The sequence below is a fragment of the Pteronotus mesoamericanus genome, unplaced genomic scaffold, assembly GCF_021234165.1.
Source record: "Pteronotus mesoamericanus isolate MK-2021 breed Mesoamerican mustached bat unplaced genomic scaffold, CSHL_Meso_final contig_90, whole genome shotgun sequence".
In the NCBI taxonomy this organism is placed as follows: domain Eukaryota; kingdom Metazoa; phylum Chordata; class Mammalia; order Chiroptera; family Mormoopidae; genus Pteronotus; species Pteronotus mesoamericanus.
Window position 1 is genome coordinate 36,397,281 of NW_026555277.1, and position 18,014 is coordinate 36,415,294.

General features: G+C 35.2%; 1 protein-coding gene across 1 annotated transcript in view; it reads right to left on the reverse strand.

The window, feature by feature from the left end:
* Positions 1–230: 230 nt before the first annotated feature.
* The window catches only part of BBOX1 (gamma-butyrobetaine hydroxylase 1), a 49,574-nt gene continuing 31,790 nt past the window's right edge, over positions 231–18,014 (reverse strand). Inside the window, exons 4-7 of the mRNA XM_054586248.1 lie at positions 15,280–15,385; positions 10,507–10,703; positions 2,026–2,192; positions 231–676 (exon numbers count right to left, since the gene is read on the reverse strand). Of these exons, the coding sequence (XP_054442223.1) occupies positions 516–676; positions 2,026–2,192; positions 10,507–10,703; positions 15,280–15,385 (631 nt within the window). The 3' untranslated portion in view covers positions 231–515. The remainder of the gene's footprint in view (positions 677–2,025; positions 2,193–10,506; positions 10,704–15,279; positions 15,386–18,014) is intronic.

Consider the following 18,014-nt stretch of genomic DNA (forward strand, 5'->3'; position numbering starts at 1 on the left):
TCTTTAACAAAAGTAAATAAAACAAATCTTTAAAAACATGCAGTCTTCTCTCAAGCATGCTAAAAATAATCATATGCAGTCCTGAAAGACGAGATCCTATAGGCAACAGAGCAAAAACATGTTTTATATGAGATAAGTTTTATTTGGAACACAAGCTTTGTTTGAAACAAAAGCTTCCTTTAAAAAGGTGTTATTTGAAAGAAGGTTTTATTTGATACAAAATTATTTCTAGGCATCCTGGAGACTCTCATTTATGGGCAAAAGAAATTAGATCATACAGGCACTAGAACAGAGGCTGTGCTTTGTTTGAAAAAGAGAGAAGACTGCTACAGACATATGAAAAGTTGCCATTAGATATGATTACAAAGAAAAAATCCTTGTGATAAGGGGACACATTCAGTTCAGTGTTAAAGAAATTAACATGCAAATGACATGATCATGGGCTGTGGAGACATCCTCACCATATTTTACCAAATACACTCATTGGAATCTTAATGAAATTATAGACAAAAGATTCAGTTTATATCCTGGATACTCTTCCTTAAGATGCGAAGCCTGGACATTACCACATCCCAGTCGGCATAAGCTCCTTCCAGATGGCGGGTTATCTCAGTTCCTGCTTCATAGCTACTTCGACCATGAAGCAAGCGCCAATTATCAAAAGTAATCACATCACCTAGACAAAAGAGTTTTTTAAAATGAATAATCATGTCTTAAACTTTGTAGAGCTAGAAAATGCAAAATATCATTACTATTCAGTTCACATCAAGAAAGAGTATGTTTATTTCTTTACATAAAACCCATACATCCACTTTTCACACAAATCAGGCCACAGGATGCAAACAGCTTTAGACATGTTGACATATAAACTACATAGCTGGACAGTGTCCTGTGGACACTTTTATAGTTATTACTTGAAATAGAATTTCTGTGTAAGACTTTTGAGTTGTTATTCCTGACTGCCACTTATTTCTTACTTAGAAATGTTTATTTCCAGCTTAACAATCTCAAATAATTATAAAAATAGTGACATTCTTGGGTTGCCTTCCATGTTTCCAGTATTTCATGTATATTATTTCTGAGCCTCATAAGAATCCTAAAAAGAGAATATTATCTCATCTTTTCATACATGAGAAAATTGAGGCTCTGAGAAAATGTGGGATTTGCCCAAAGCTATGATGCCATTAAATGGTGAACTATGGATTCCAGCTCCTAATTACTTTGTATTTTTCTCCTGTAGTATTTCCATTTTACATGTTACTCCTCTTAAAATCAACCGGGCATGATTGCATAGCAGCAGGTTTACGAAAATTTTTAGTATTACTTTATTATACTATTATCAATTAAAAAAATAATCACGAGTGAAAAGAATCTTCCACTTGGTCAAATCAACCATGGAGAGAAATTATGCTTTTTATTTTAAGTATCAAAAGCCTTGAGTTTGATGTCATTTTACTGAGTCAAGATAGTCCAGGAAAAACACAATGCTCCCTGCTCCTTTATTTCAAGTAGCTGCAATATTTCAAGTACTGCTTTATTTCAGGTAGCATAAGTCTGCCAGATCAGATAAGCTTAATGAGTTAACTTTGCCCATGTAGTTTAGAGTGAGAATCATGAGGGTAATTTTATTTGTTTACCAGGGTAGGATAATTGATTACAAGCTTCACTTTTTATTGATTTGTTATCAAGGTAGAAAATGTAAGTCGTCCGTCTTGATATCAAGCATGAGATTTCATTTGGTCTCTAGCTTGTCTTTGAAGTATTTATTCTTTAGGTTGGAGGTTATTAAGTTTTGGTGTGCTTAAGAAATACCTGTGAGCTTTGTTCAAAATGAATATTTTAAAGTCTGGAAAGTCAGGAGTGGGGGCTGGGAATCTACTCTTTAAGCAAGTTGGCTGCTCACCAAGATTCTACTGTAATGTTCCACATTCCATGCTTGAAAAAACAGCTCTACATATTGCTCTAAATGGTTAAGATAGAAGAAAACACATCCTTTCTGTTGCTTGAGAAACCATGTTCACTGACCTGGATTCATCTTAAAAGTAAACTTGGATCCTTTACAGTTCATGAGGTCAACAAACTCCTTCAGAGCAGTATAAAAAGGCTGAACTTTTTCAACAGGCACATCAAATATCGTGTCTCTTGTTGCATTGTTGAAGTTGATGCGAACCACTTGGCCTTTATCATCTAATCTATTTTTTAAAAGAGAATAGTGTAAAAATATAAGCCACAAAGTATCTATTTACATTTTAAGGGTTAATTTGTCTTGGGAGGTGGTTCTGAAATACTATATTATAGAATCCAAACACATGTACAGAAGATATTAATGTTATCTGTGGTGCAATGTATTTATTTCTTTTTTCATTTATCCATTTAGCATCTTTGGAAATCTTACCACCTAAATGCCAGAATGATTCAAATTAATTTAAAATAAAAAATATTGAAGATTTCTGATAAAAACTTTTTTATGTTTAAGGAAATCAATTCATTTGTCATTCTTTAAACAGTAGCTTTCACATATTAAGGTATTTTCATAAGTTCGTAGTCCATCACTTTATATGTTCCACTTACTGGGGTTTTAAATATGATTTTATTGGAGCATTAGTGGAGAAAAAGACCCGTTCTTTAAAAGTTTGAAATATACTTCTCTAATTCAATCCCTAGTTTACAGATGGGGAAACTGAGGCACAGAGGAGAGCCTAGCTTGAGGTATATGTTTTGTGCTATCCTCCATGTTACTGACAAGGATGCCATGACTTTAGGAGTTGATTAGGGGAGCTGATTAAGGGAGACTCAAGATGGCGGCAAACTAAGTGGAAGCTACACTAACCTCCTCCAAGGACCAAACTGAAATTACAATTAAATTTTTAAAAAATCCTGAATAACCAACTGATCACTAGCTGGAGGAAGCCTTATAACCAAGGACATAGGGAAAAAAACACACAACCACAACGAGACTACTAGGGAGTGCAGAGGAAGCGTGAGAGGGCTGGCTGGGCTCCCACAGATAGCAGCTGAAGCCCTGGAGGGATATTTCAGCAGCCAAGGGGTTACCCCTAAGAAGTGTTCAGTCTAAACCCCAGCTGGTCTCCCCAGCCTAGAACATCAGACCCATGAAAGGAACCCAAATAACATCCAGGTGTGAAAAGCAGCAGGGTTTCTCTCTGCCAGGGTATACAGAGAGCTTCTTAAAGGGCCAATTCACAAAATTTTGCTTGTAGCCACTTACCCTGGGCTCTGGCAGAGGGAAGGCAGAGTGGACTAGAGATGCATGAGGAGAGTCTGGGGTTGGTGGCTCATGGGAGAAAGCTGAAGAATTAACTGCCACGATCCCTGTTCTGAATCATTCCCCTACTGCAAAGCCCATATTTCTAGGGCAGAGCACTCCCCTCTAAGTGGATATCAGCATGAGGGGAAGCAATAGCCCCAGCCACAGGAATCCCTCTTGTCCCACCCTGTGGAGCTTAAACTAGATTGCTGAGTACAGCTTGAGGCTATACCAGTGATTTAGTTTAACAACTAAGGCAGATCTCTGGAAGCTCTGAGACGTTAATTGACCCTTCCTCAGGTGCTGGTAAAAGCCAGCCTTGGTGCTCAGCCTAGTTCTTTCTGTACACACCCTGGCCCAGCAGAGGGAGCCACAAGCTGTTGATTACTGATAGTTCCAAACAGGTTTCCCACAGTCAGTCACAAGCAGCATTTAATGTAGGCTTGCACCAGAGTCTTTGCAGATCTACCTAATGCACAGAAACAAATACAAAGGTGTAACCAAAATGGGAAGACAAAGAAACAGGCCCCAAACAAAAGAACAAGAGAATTCTCAAGAAGAAAAACTAAATGAAATGGAAGCAAGCAATTTATCAGCTATAGAATTTAAAGTAATGTTTATAAGGACAATCAACAGCATGAAAAAAGACATAGAAACCATAAAAAAGAACCAGTCAGAAATAAAGAATACAATCTCTGAAATGAATAATACACTAGAAGGAATAATAGCAGGTTAGATGAAGCAGAAGGTCAAATCAGTGATTTGGAAGAAAAGGTAGAAAAAACATCCAAACAGAGAAGCAAAAAGAAGAAATTGAAAATGAAGAGAGCTTATGAAACCTTTGGGGCAACATGAAGCATAACAACATCCGCATCACAGGAACATCAAAAGGAGGAGAGAGTGAGCAAGGGATGAAAAATATATTTGAAGAAATAATGACTGAAAACTTCCCATATCTGATGAAGGAAAAAGTCACACAAGTCCAGGAAGCTCAGATAATCCCAAATCAGTTGGACCCAAAGAGGCCTATACTAAGACATATCATAATTAAAATGGCAAAGCTTAAAGACAAGGGCTGAATCCTAAAAGTGGCAAGAGAAAAACCAGTAATTACCTACAAGGGAGCTCCAATTAGACTGTCATCTGATTTCTCAACAGAAACATTTCAGGCCAGAATGGACTGGCATGAAACATTCAAAGTGATGAAAAGGAAGGACCTATAACCAAGGGTACTTCATGCAGCAATTCTATCATTTAAAATTGAAGGAGGAATAAGGAGCTTCCCAGACAAGTATTAGTTAAATGAGTTTGTTAACACCAGACTAGTACTCAACAAAGTTAAAGGACTTGCTTTAAGATGAAGAAGAAGAAAAAGGAGAAGAAGAAGAAAGAGGGAAATAGTTAAAAAAATAAAATGGAAATAGATAATATCTATCAATAAACACCTCAATTTTAAATGGTTTAAATGCTCCTATGAAAAGACATAGGGTAGCTAAATGAATAAGGAAACAAGACCCATAAATATGCTGTCTCCAAGAGATCCACCTCAGACTGAAAGATACACACAGACTAAAAGTAAAGGAATGGAAAAAGATATTTCATGCAAATGGAAAGGGAAAAAAAAGCTGGGGTAACAGTACTTATATCTGACAAAAAAAAAGACTTTAAAACCAAGGCTATAGTAAGAGACAAGGACACTATATAATGATAAAGGAAACAATCCAATGAGAAGATATAACACTAGTAAACATTTATGCACCCAAAAGAGGAACACCTAAATATGTTAAACAAATCTTGATGATCATAAAGGGAGAGAGATACCAAAATAGTCATAGTAGGAAATTTTAACACTCCATTGACTTCAATGGATAGATCTTCCAGACGGAAAATCAACAAGGAGACAGTGGCCTTAAACAACACACTAGATCAAATAGATTTAATTGATATCTTCATAGCATTTCACCCCAAAGCAGAAGAATATACAACAAGTGCACATGGGATGTTTTCTAGGACAGACCATATGTTAGGATACAGAACAAGCCTCAATAAATTTAAGAAGATTGAGGTCATATCAAACATGTCCTCTGACCACAATGCTATAAAACTAGAAATCAATTACAAGAACCACTGAAAAATACATTAAGACAAGGAAGCTAAATAACACGTTATTAAACAGTGAATGAATTGACAATGAGATCAAGGAGAAATCAGAAGATACCTCAAAACAAATGAAAATGAGAATACAATGATCTGAAACCTGTGGGACACTGGGAAAGCAATCCTAAGAGGGGAATTCGTAGCATTACAGGGCTATCTCGAAAAACAAGAAAAAGATCAAATAAATGATCTAACTTTACACTTAAAGAAACTTGAGAAAGAAAAACAAATGAAGCCCAAAGTGAGTAGAAGAAAAGAAATAATAAAGATAAGAGCAGAAATAAATGAAATAGAGTCTAAAAAGTGATATAAAGGTCAATGAATCCAAGAGTTAGTTCTTTGAAAAGATAAACAAGATCAACAAACCTTTAACCAGACTCATCAACACAAATTAGAGAGAGGACCCAAATAACTAAAATTATAAATGAAAGGGGAATATTAACAATTGGCACCAGTGAAATTTAAAGGATTGTAAGAAAATATTATGAACAACTATATGCCAACAAATTGTACAACCTGGATGAAATAGATAAACTCCTAGAAGCATATAATTTTCCAAAACCAAGTCAAGAAAAATCAGAGAATCTGAATGGACAGATTATACCTAGTGTAATTTGAAGCAGTAATAAAAAACTCCAAACAAACAAAAGCCCTGGACCAGATGGCTTCACAGGTTAATTTAACCAAACATTCTAAGAAGGACCAACACCTCTTCTCAACTATTTCAAAAAATTCAGAGGAGGGAAGACTCCCATGATTATTTTATGAGGTCAGCATTAACTTAATTCCAAAACCAGATACTCTAAAAAAAGAAAAAGAAAGAAAGAAAGAAAAAAGGAAATTATAGGCCTATATCCCTGATGAACATAGATGGTAAAATTCTCAACAAAATATTAGCAAACTCAATAAAGCAATACATAAAAAACATCATTCACCATAATCAAGTGGGATTTATTCTGGGAATGCAAGGTTGGTACAACAATCACAAATCCATAAATATGATTTTCCACATAAACAAAATGAAGGATAAAAACTATGTGACTGTATCAATAGATGCAGAAAAAAAGTGTTTGAAAAAATCCAACAGCCATTTACAGTAAAACTTCTTGGCAAAGTGGGAATAGAGGGAACATACATAAACATAATAAAAGCCATATATGACAATCCCACTTCCAATGTAATACTCAATGGGCATAAACTATAAATTTTCCCTTAAGATGGGGAACAAGACAGGGATGTCTGCTTTCACCTTCTTATTCAACGTAATACTGGAATTCCTAGCCATAGTAATCAGACAAGAAGAAGAAATAAAAGGCATCCAAATTGGAAAGGAAGAAGTAAAACCGTCTTTATTTGCAGGTGACATGATATTGTACATAGAGAACCCTAAAGATCCACCAAGAAACTACTAGAATTGATAAATGAGTTCAGCAAAGTTGCAGGATACAAAATTAATATCCAGAAATCAGCTGCATTTTTATATGCCAATAATGAACTGACAGAAAGGGAAACTAAGAAAATAATCCCACTCATGATTGGTTCAAAAAGAATAAAATTCCTAGGAGTAAATATGATGAAGGAAATAAAAAATCTGTATTCAGAAGATTTTAAGACACTAAAGAAAGAAATTGAAGAAGATATAAATAAGTGGAAGCACATACTGTGGTCATGGATAGGAAGAATTAACGTCATTAAAACATCCATGCTACCCCAGGCAATCTATAGATTCAATGCAATTCCTATCAAGACTCCAATGACATATTTCACAGAACTAGAATAAATATTTCAAAAATTTATTAGCACAAAGGGCCCTACATAGCAACTGAGATCTGAGAAAGAAAAACAAAGTTGGAAGAATAAATCTACCTAATATGAAACTATACTATAACATCATAGTAATCAAAACAGCATGGTACTGGCATAACAACAGAGATATAGATCAATAGAACAGAATAGAGAGCTCAGAAATAAACCCACACCTCTATAGTTAATTATTATTTAACAAAAGAAGCAAGCACATACAATGGCCTAAGATAGTTTATTCAATAAATGGTGTTGGGAAAATTGGACAGATATGTACAAAAAGTGAAAGTTTTTACACCACAAACAATAATAAATTACACCACACACAATACCACACACAATAATAAATCTGAAGTGATTACAGACTTAAATGTTAGACGCAAAACCATAAAAATCTTAGAAGAAAACACTGGCAGTAAACCTCAGACATTGCTCATAACAATATTTTATCAGATGTATGGGGATACACTAAACTAAAAAGTTTTTTCATGGCAAAGAAAACCATCAACAAAATAAAAAGACAACCCACAGAATGGGAGAACGTATTCACTAATATATCTCATAAGGGGTTAATATCCAAAATTTATAAAGAACTTACAAAACTCAACACCAAATAAGACAAAAAACCCAATTAAAAACTGGGCAAAGGACCTGTATAGACACTTCTCCAAAGAGGACATACGGATGGCCAACAGACTTACGAAAAGATGCTCACCATCACTAGTCATCACAGAAATGCAAATTGAAACCACAATGAGATATCACCTCACACTGGCCAGAATGGCTATCATCAATAAATCAACAAAGAGCAAGTGCTGGCGAGGATGTGGAGAGAAAGGAAACTTTTTGCACTGTTCGTGGGAATTCAGACTGGTGCAAAGTAGTAAGGAGATATCTCAAAAAATAAAAAATAGATCTTCCTTTTGACCTAGCAATGCCACTTCTGGGTATATATCTGATGGAACCCAAAACACTAATTCAAAAGGATATAAGCACCCCTATGTTTATTGTGGAATTATTTACAATCACCAAGATGTGGAGGCAGCCCAAGTGTCCATCAGTAGATGAGTGGATAAAAGAACTGTGGGGTATTTACACAATGGAGTATTACTTGGCCATAAAAAGGAAGAAAATTTTACCCTTTGAGAGAGCATGAATGGACCTGGAGAACATTATACTAAGGGAAATAAGCCTGTGAGAGAAAGACAAATACCATATGATTTCACTGACATGTGGAATCTAACAAACAAACTAAACTAATAAGCGAAATAGAGACAGACTCACAGAGAGCAGGACGACAGCTTAAGTGTGGTGGGTGAGGGGGTGGAGGGATTGAGCAAAAAGGAAAAACAACTCATGGACATGGACAACAGCGTAGTGATTGCTGTGGGGAGAGAGTATAAGGGGACTAAATGGCAATGGGATAACATGCAACTTTAAAAAGTTAACCAAAAAAACCCATCTTGGGGGTCTTTCATCCTAGCCACTCTGGTAATCAGTTCTTTTTCATGAACACCATAATTCCTGATGGGAATGATTATGATAGTTATGAGCTCTTTATTTAAGAGTCCTTGTGTATATCCTTACATATTAGTTAAAGGAACTTTGTGATTCATGAATATAATAAAATCAGAATTGTGTGTCTCATGGTCCGTTGTGTTAAGATTTAATTTCTGAGAATTCCCAGATATAAGCAAGAATAATCAACTTTTTCCTGTGTGTGTGTTTGTGTGTCACATAGGCTCTGTCTCCTTTCACCTGGTATTTACTTTCTATCTGAGAAAACAATATGCAAATTCATTATTTAGCATTCTCAGAAATGACATGAGGGGAAATAGAAAGCAAATTTGTTATAATTTCTGGAGAAGACATTATTTTGATGATTGAAAAATGTCAGAGGTGAGTGGCTGGCATCTTGAAGAGCCACCTAAAATGCAAAATTGAATCTTTGTAAGAAGGAAATTATTTGTGCAACAACAGAATAAAATGAAGGTCCCAGCATAAGGTTACATGTCAAGGAAGGGTAAAAGCCCCACAATGAAGAATGACTCGCTATGTATTAACTCTACATGAAGTACAAGAATTTAACTATAAACCAGCAACATGGTGACTGCCAACCAGCAAAAGATCATCAGTGATGCCAACAAAAGAACATAGTGAAAAAACTGTAGGGTCACCTCCTACAATCAGCTGGTGCTGTAATTCCTCCTTGTTCGTTACAATATTATGTCTCATTGAGAGAGATGATATTTGAAATGTTACTATAGTATTGCCCACTATATCACATTTTTGAGGACCTATAGTAAAAATTTATTTCAGATTAGACACATCTTTAATCTTGCAAATTAAATGTTTCTTTCTTTCTTTGGTCTCTAAGAAACTTGCAGCTGAAATTGTAATCTATCACCGGTAAATGTATTGGGTTTTATAGAAATTATAGCTAGCTAAAATGCATTCTGCCCTCTCTGAATCAGAAGAGGGCATTTATTTATTACCTCTATTAATTTCCACTTCAACTGTATGTGGTAGGGATTAATATTACTCCCTTTTTACTGGCTCTCTCTTTTTTTTTTTTACTGTGGTTTAGCCAGCAGAAGTCACTTGACTGAAATTGCACCACTAACAGACATGGAGTTTTATTCCTGTGATTAAATTTGCAACCACTAAGAAGTATTGCTGTTATGTAATCTTACCATTATAATTTTTGTCCAGGTTTTTTTATTTGTATTTTTTCTCGCACTGTACTTAACCCTGTCAACAGCTGCCAAGGTCTTTTTGTACTAGATAGGACATAACTATCTCAAAATAAAGAATTTAATCGCAAAGAAAATGGAATGAACCCAAACACAGAGATGACCAAGGTTCTGAATCAACTGAAAACGCTCTTTGTTTCATCTCTTGTTATTAAAAACATATTTTTAATCAAGTTAATGTTAATCACTTAATATTCTTGGGATCAAGATATCAACAAGTACAATCATACCGATTACAACTATGTAGAATTTAGGTTTTAAAAATTAAATAAAACTTAAGTGTACATGAAGTCTTAGTTAGTTCCCTTATATTGATTAAGAACAGAGATTTTATGAAACTTGATAAGTAGTTCTTTTATGGTGAAAAGATTCTTTTTTCCCTTTTCCCCCTAAAATTGGATTAAAAAGTTAACAAAAAATAAAGCTCTGGAGTTAACTGAAGCCTTTGCTGTTTAAGCTTTAGGTTAATGAAGGTTTTGCTGTCAGCTGTTTTATTGCTATGACAAATTTATAAGTAACACTTACTCTATAATTTTGTGTTTGGATTGTACAGAGAAATCACAGTAATCCACTCCAATGTCTGTGAAGTCTACAAAGGTGGAGGACAAAATCTGGAATGCCCGAGGGTTTTTTTCCTTGAGCTTTCTGCATACATTAAATCCATCTACAATCTCCGAATCTCCCCCAGTGACTGTTTGTTTTATGCAGTGCAGAAGCTGAACCTTTAAAAAGAAATAGAGAAATCGGTTTTAAAATGATATGTACTTACATTTTTTGACACCGTATTTAAAGGAAGCTACAGAAAGCTATAGATGCATTAAAATCGACAAATATTTTTTATTTGTCACTGTATCAGCAGAGAAAGGGACTAGGGAGAAAAAGTTGCTTATGAACAATATTTTATAGTTCAAACATTGTTACAGTTGAAGACACCGAGTTAGTCAAGCTAATGTTCACTAGTAAACAGAAGGCACAGATGAAAATAGCTGCAGGGAGTTAGCACTTCATGTTGGACTATTTCTGCATGTAATGTTGACTTTACAAAGAAGGTGGGATTTCATCTGAGTCAAGGAGGATGGATACGATTTTGAATATGTAGACTAGAATGGAGAGAATCACATCCTTGGGTATCAAAAAGTTTGCCTTAGTAGAGGGTCACACCTTGGAATAGCATACTCCTATTCCTAGGAATAGGAGTCTTGAATAACAGATGAAGGATATTGGACTTTGTCTGGTGCTCAAAGGAGAATCATTAAAGCCTTTGAAAATGAAAGGAAAGACTGAATTGATGAATATCAGTCCAGTGGTGTTACATGGGATAAATTATTTAAGGTGTAAATTAGTGAGAGAGTCTAATGTGATAGTTCATAAGAAGGTTCTGAGGTGGAGTGCACTGTGAGGATGAATAAACCCAAGAAACATTGGAAATGAGAAACCAAAAGGATAGTAGTTATTTTTACTAAGATTTAGGAGAAAACATTATTTTATTTTGAAAAGCAAAACATAGTAAAAAAAAAATTTTTTTTGGTTGGAGTTTATGTTTTCTTTGGTTATGTGACTCCTTTTGGTAAGTCATCATGGGTGGGTTATTTTTAAAACCTAAATTTAGACACTGATTTTCTAAATCTATTCATCTAAAACTATTCATCTGTGAAAACTTTATTCTTACTGAGTGAAAAAAACAACAACAATGTCTAACAATTCTTATAGAAGGGAAGAGGGAAATATGGTCAAATATCCAGATGAGGTGGGTATCATTACGAGTGGGAAAAATATCCATTTATTTGCCTTTCTCCATAGATTGTCTAGAACCGTGCAATCTGTTTGAACTTTATGTAATGATGAAAGTGTACTCACTAGACCTACATGGCTACTGTGCACTTAAAATGTGGTCAGTATGACCCGGGAGCTGAATTTTAGACTTTATTTAACTAATTTAAATTAAAATTTAAGTAGTCATTTGTGGCTTGTGACTGCTGAGCGAAGCAGTGCAGGTCTAGAAAACAATTCCTGCCATCCTCCCAAGCTGCGTAAATTTTCTTCATACTTTAAATCGTATACATGCTTGTTCTCAAGTTATGATTGTATAATTTAGATTTATTAAGTCTTCACTACAGTACTTAGAATTATACTTTCATCTCCATTTTATAGGTAATGAAACTGAGACCCAGAGCTGAAATACAGAGCCAGCTAACTCAGCTAATACGTGGTAACACTAGTATTCAAACTTTGGTCTATTTGCCTCAAAATCCTCAGGCAACAATTACCTTTTTGATAAAGAGAAATCTCTTTAGAGTAGTCCTAATAGTTCAGCATTGTGTGGTGTGTGTCTATGTAGTTTGTAAACTTAAACTTCCATTTTAGATTGATAATGCCTTATTTTCTGATACACCAGTTAGGAGAGAATTGGTCTAAATTAATAATAGCTCGGTACTTAAGTTGATGCTGGTTTTTTTAAACTAAAAAACAATATGTGCCTAAACTGACAGAGTCATTGTAGAAAACCCTCCCATTACCAGGGCAATGAGGGGTGAAGCAGCATGATTAAAAGAAGGTGAAATGAAAATCTCAACTTCAAAGCTACCAAACTCTAAGAAGGCAAAACATTAGCATAACTTTCTTTCTGGGAGAATCAGAGTTCTTTAAATCCTTTTAGACTTTGCCATAATGAAGTCATAGAATATTTCAAATGTAAATCTTGAAAAAAGGTCAACTGATGTCTTTTACATATGGCAAGGCCAAGGAATAATCTTTTCTTGTATACTTACATTTTAATGTAATCTTATGAAAGAAAAAAGCTGATGGAGCCAGACAACACTTTCACTGCTAACTGAAAAGGAAAATAGGTGCCTGATGTGTATAAAACCCAATTTTATTTCATGTAAGTCATTCAGAACCAAAAATATTTTCTTTCTAAATGTTACTTTATGGCAGCATATGACTTTTGGCCCAGACAAAGAAGTCAGCAAAGCACCATCTGTGTTCCATTAAAGCTGTCTCGTTGTCCCTGCCCCACGTGACCGAAATTGGTCAAACTGAACTCTGAACAGGTAACTTATCCAGATCATTGCATCTGTACTAAAAGAACATTGACTAATTCTGTTTGTTATAAAAACACTCAAATGTAGGGAGAAAAACCCCTCAATAATTCAAAGCTTGAACGTTATACACAAAGAGTACCTACATTTAAATTACTCTTCTATTAGAATCTAGACATTTCAGGAATCATCTTTTATTTAGAAAAATCTTCCATTGGGTCATTTAACTTTGGATGTTTCATTTGCTGATGGAGACAGGCATAGCCTTGTGGCTTTTTTTTTTTTTTTTGCTTCTTTATAACATATCTGTTAAGTCTCTGTTGCATGAAAAGTGCTGAGTTAAGTCTTGAGATACAGAGAAGTCTAAGATTAAGGTCCTGTGTTTAAAGAATTTGTAATGTATGATAATGTCTATAAATAATCATCACATTATATAAATTACAGAAATTAGAAAATCCAACTCAAGACCCATATGGTGCTGTGAAAGATGGAGGCCAGGGTTCAAGTCCAAGTTCCCTATTAATCAGATGTCACCCTGTGAAAGTATTTAACCTTGCTGTGTGTCATTGCCTCATCTGACATGAAGAAGACATGATCCATCTTGTCTACCTTAAAGGAATGTGTCAGATAAAGTAATGTAAGTAAAAATAGCTTTGAAAAAGTATAAAATTCTTTAAAGATGTCAAGCATTAAACTGTACTTCAGGAATATTTATGAAGTCATTTAATTACTTTTCCATAGGCTTTCAATTTTAACCCAGAGGCAAACCTAAACTCATAAAAAACAGCAGATAATTAAAAAAATTCAAAGAGTAGTTTGGTTTTCTAGTCTATTTTTTAAAGCTTTATTCTATCTAACTTCTCCAATCTATCTTGAGCAGATGAACTGAGCTGATCAGTTTGGCTTTTAATCCCAAAGGTTTTAGAAAATTTCTGGACTACAGTTAGGACAAATCACATTGTGTGTCTCTTCCTGTTCTCAAACCCCACCTGAAAAGGTAATTCAGTATCATTTAGTTCAAAGAAATCATGTGGTGTTTTACAATCAAGAAAATAATTTACAATGTAAAGTCCTCTTCTAGTCTAGCTTAGTCAATACTGTAGAAGACAATGAGTAACAATAAGGGCACAGAGAAAACGTTCTGTTAACGTGATGAAAAACAGACTAATTTTGATTTTCTTCCATTTTACCTTCATTAACAAGAGAATTGTCCCAAATTTCCACTTCCATTTACCTTTGAAGATACTGATTTCTGTGTAATATTTCATTTAGTCCCACTTAGTTTTAAAAACAGGAACAAATTATCTTATCAAAAGTAGTTTCCTAACCGTTTATTCTTTTCGTTCAACAAAATGATGCTTTTGTAAAAATGGAGCTGGTTTAGTAAAATGACAATTTTGTCATAATTTACTGGTAGAGGGTCCCAGGCATTCTCTTGTGGCATTTGTGGCTCCATGCTGAACATCTCCCTCCTTGATGAGGAGTCTGATAGATGGGGGAATAGATGGGACATCTTCCCCTCTTGAATCTGGGCTAAACTTATGATTTGCTTTGACCAAATAGCATGACAGAAGTGACACGGTGTGGACTACTAGCCTCGGTCTTAAGAGGCCTTGTAGGTTTTGGCTTGCTCTCTGGAAACACTGCCAGCTGCATGTGCATCAGCTGGGGCCAGTCCGCTGGAGGACGACACGCTAGAGAAGGAAGAGCCGGGACAAGTCCTCTCAACCCCCACCTCTGTCAGTCAGCCCCCAGCCGACTCAGCAGCAGCAGAACTGCCCAGATGAATGCAGCCCAAACTGTAAAGACATGATCTAAGCAAGTGGTTGTTCTTTTAAGCCATGATGTTATGGAGTGGGGATTATTTTCTGCAGTAACAGCTAATATGAAAGATGGCCATATAACTTTGTGGGGAAAACCCTACATTGTTCTCTTGTTTTATTTTTTTTTCTTTTAACTCTCTTAGGAATGGTAAATGCACTAAAAGACCTCAAGATGTACTGCTGTGGTAAAATGTCTTGGCAAAACAAAAAGTCCAATAGTTACAGGAAGAAACAAAAAATATACATGAAAATCTTTTATCCCTTGAGAATGTGAAGCTATTCAGGATTTAGGTACGGAGGATTTTTGAATTTGGATTGTGTTTGGAGAAAGAAGATCTACATAAAACAAATCAGCTATATGATATAATCGTCTAGGCTCAAAATAGAGGATATTGGTCCTTGGCTTGCCCTGTGGAATGCGCTGAGGCTCACCTTACCCCAGGTGGATGATGGAGGGCTGGATAATCAGTGTGAAAGCTTAGCTTCCCCGTTGTGTAAGCCACATTGTTTGCATCGATTTTATCTTGCACTTGCCAAGTATGTCTGTAAAATACAAGAAACATATGTTTAAACAGGCTGTAACTAAGCCAGAGGAAATGTGTTAAAATAAACTTGATACATGGGGGAAATGGAAACTTTTCATTTTGTGAAATAATTACCATAATGATGATGAGCCAAAGAAGAGAGAGTCTGACCTTTCTTTGTCTAAAGTAACCATTTCCGCATTAACATCTCCTCATTGCTCTTCTCTCCAAAATAAGGTACACTTGTCTATTGCACAGAATTTATAAGGAAGTGTATGTGGAATTTTAGGTTGTTTTTTTAATAGTTTCATGCCTTCTGATAAATTATTTATTGAGATGAAATTGACATAACACAAAATAAACCATTTCAAAGGGGACAGTATAGTGGCATTTAATACTTTCATAATGTCAGTAACTACCTTCTCTACCAATCCAATTTCGAAAACACTTCCATCACTTTAACTAAAACCTCTTACTTATTAAGAAGTTTCTTCCCATTCAACATGTTCCCCTATCCTTTGTGTTTCTAAAAAATTGGCAGCTAAATGCAGATGCTTGGATAGATTCTATTTTCTTTCTTTGGCAAAACTATAGATGGCATTATCTTCTTATATTAAAAGACAGAAATCCTAGAAGTCTTTCTTTTTGTGATATTTGTACACCTTTTTTAAGATCTACTTTTTCTCAACTATTATTTGGTTCCCCCATATAATAGCTTATATAGGATGAGAAAAATGCTTGATTTTTCCTTTTATTTACAATGTAATGAATTAGTTTTCTACCACTCTAAGGCGAATGACTCATGGACATGGGCAACAGTGTGAGGATTGGCTATGGGGGTAGGGGATGGGCTGGGCAGAGGAGGGCAAAGGAGGAAAATCGGAACAACTGTAACAGAATAACAGTAAAAATTTAGAAAAGATGAATAGTTAAAAAGTAACAGTATTAATAAAAATGTATTAAAACTATATAGAGGTAATGGTTTCAAAACACTGTCGATGTACTAAATGACACAGAAGTGTACACTTCAAAATGGTAAATTTTATACTATGTCTACTTTACCTCCATTACAAAAAATAGCTTGGCTTAAAAAGTTAAAAAGTGTTAGTTAACAACAACAACCAAAACCTAGAAATTACTTCCAACCCTGTGACAAGAAATGAAACCGTTATTCAGATTTTATAAGGCTTTTCCCTCGGAAGATTAAGACAATGGGTCATTGGAAGGAAACAGTGTTCTTTAATGAACCCAATACAGTTTGACAAAAATGTCACTGTATATGCACATCATTTTATTGCTGTTACAATGTCTATTTATTAATTTCTGTGTACATTTATTAAATCATTTTCAATAAAAATATATTGAACACTTATTCTATCCCAGGCCTTGTTTTACAATAGAGCTAGACAAACAAATTACCAAATCTAGTATTACGTAGAGATGAGTATTATAAAAAAAATGAAAGCAAAGTAAGGAGTTAAGGATTGGGGGCCAGAAGAATATCATGACAGAAATGATGCTTTTGGAAGTGTTCTTGACACAGCTGGAATTTTTCACAGAAGTTTGACTAAAATCAGGGAAGGAGAAGTATGAATTTCTGGGGCATGTATTTTAGGCAGAAGAATCTGAGGAGAAAAGATTAGGTTTTCTCCTCATTCTCGGGGTTTGAGAATAAAACTAACTAGTTTGCTCTTTTTTTTTCTCCTTTAAATTCAGGATGGAAAATCTGGTATATCTTTTAGTAAGGGTTAAAGAGCTATCCACCTGTGGCCACAAGCTGCAAAGAGGCCCAGTGAAGAGCGGAGGAGTATACATAGCCTCCTGCAACTCATGTCAAGTATGAGTCAAGCAATCCATTATATATAGTGACTGCAGCCAAGAAATACATATTCTCTATAAAGTTCATGCCACTCTACATCCCATATATAATATGGATTCAGATATTGTCAACATTAGCATTCCAAGAATTATCAACACATAGGAAGGAATTTAAGGAGAACAAAAACTGATTTCCTCAAGTTGCAGAGTATATATTTAATATCTTCTGACTAAGAAGATGATGCTGTTGACACTGTCAGTAGGAAATGACTATATTTAAATTATCTTTTAAAAAGTGATGATAGTTTTGCACTGATTCACCTACATTCTCTTTCCTTGTTTCTCCTATGATCAAGGGCAAACTAACCGAGTTTTGCTGCAGCCAAGAACTGGCTCAGATTCAAGGTGCAAGCTTTAGCAGGGAACAACTCTCTTCTTTGTTTGCCATTAACTGGATTCTGCAGGGAAGGGGCCTGTGACTTGGCTTTGTCAGAGCTGTTCTCCAGCCCTGTGAGCTAACTGGCAGGGGATGATAAACATTTTTTAGCTCTAAAGTATCTTAGACATGGTATGGGATATGTAGACTAAAAGTCTGTGCTCATACATAATGATAAATCCTGGGAAAGGAGTTTGCCAATTCCAATCACAAAATATTCTCCTAATAGTCTTAGCAAAAGTCTGGAAAAATCCTAGAAATATCATCTGGTCTACCTTTCCTTATACAAATGAATCATGCCAAGAAGGCTGTTGCTGATTGTCTGTGACTCTAAGCTTTCACTTATCCTTCTCAAATCCAAATCTCCAATGAAACACAGCAGAAATAAATGCAA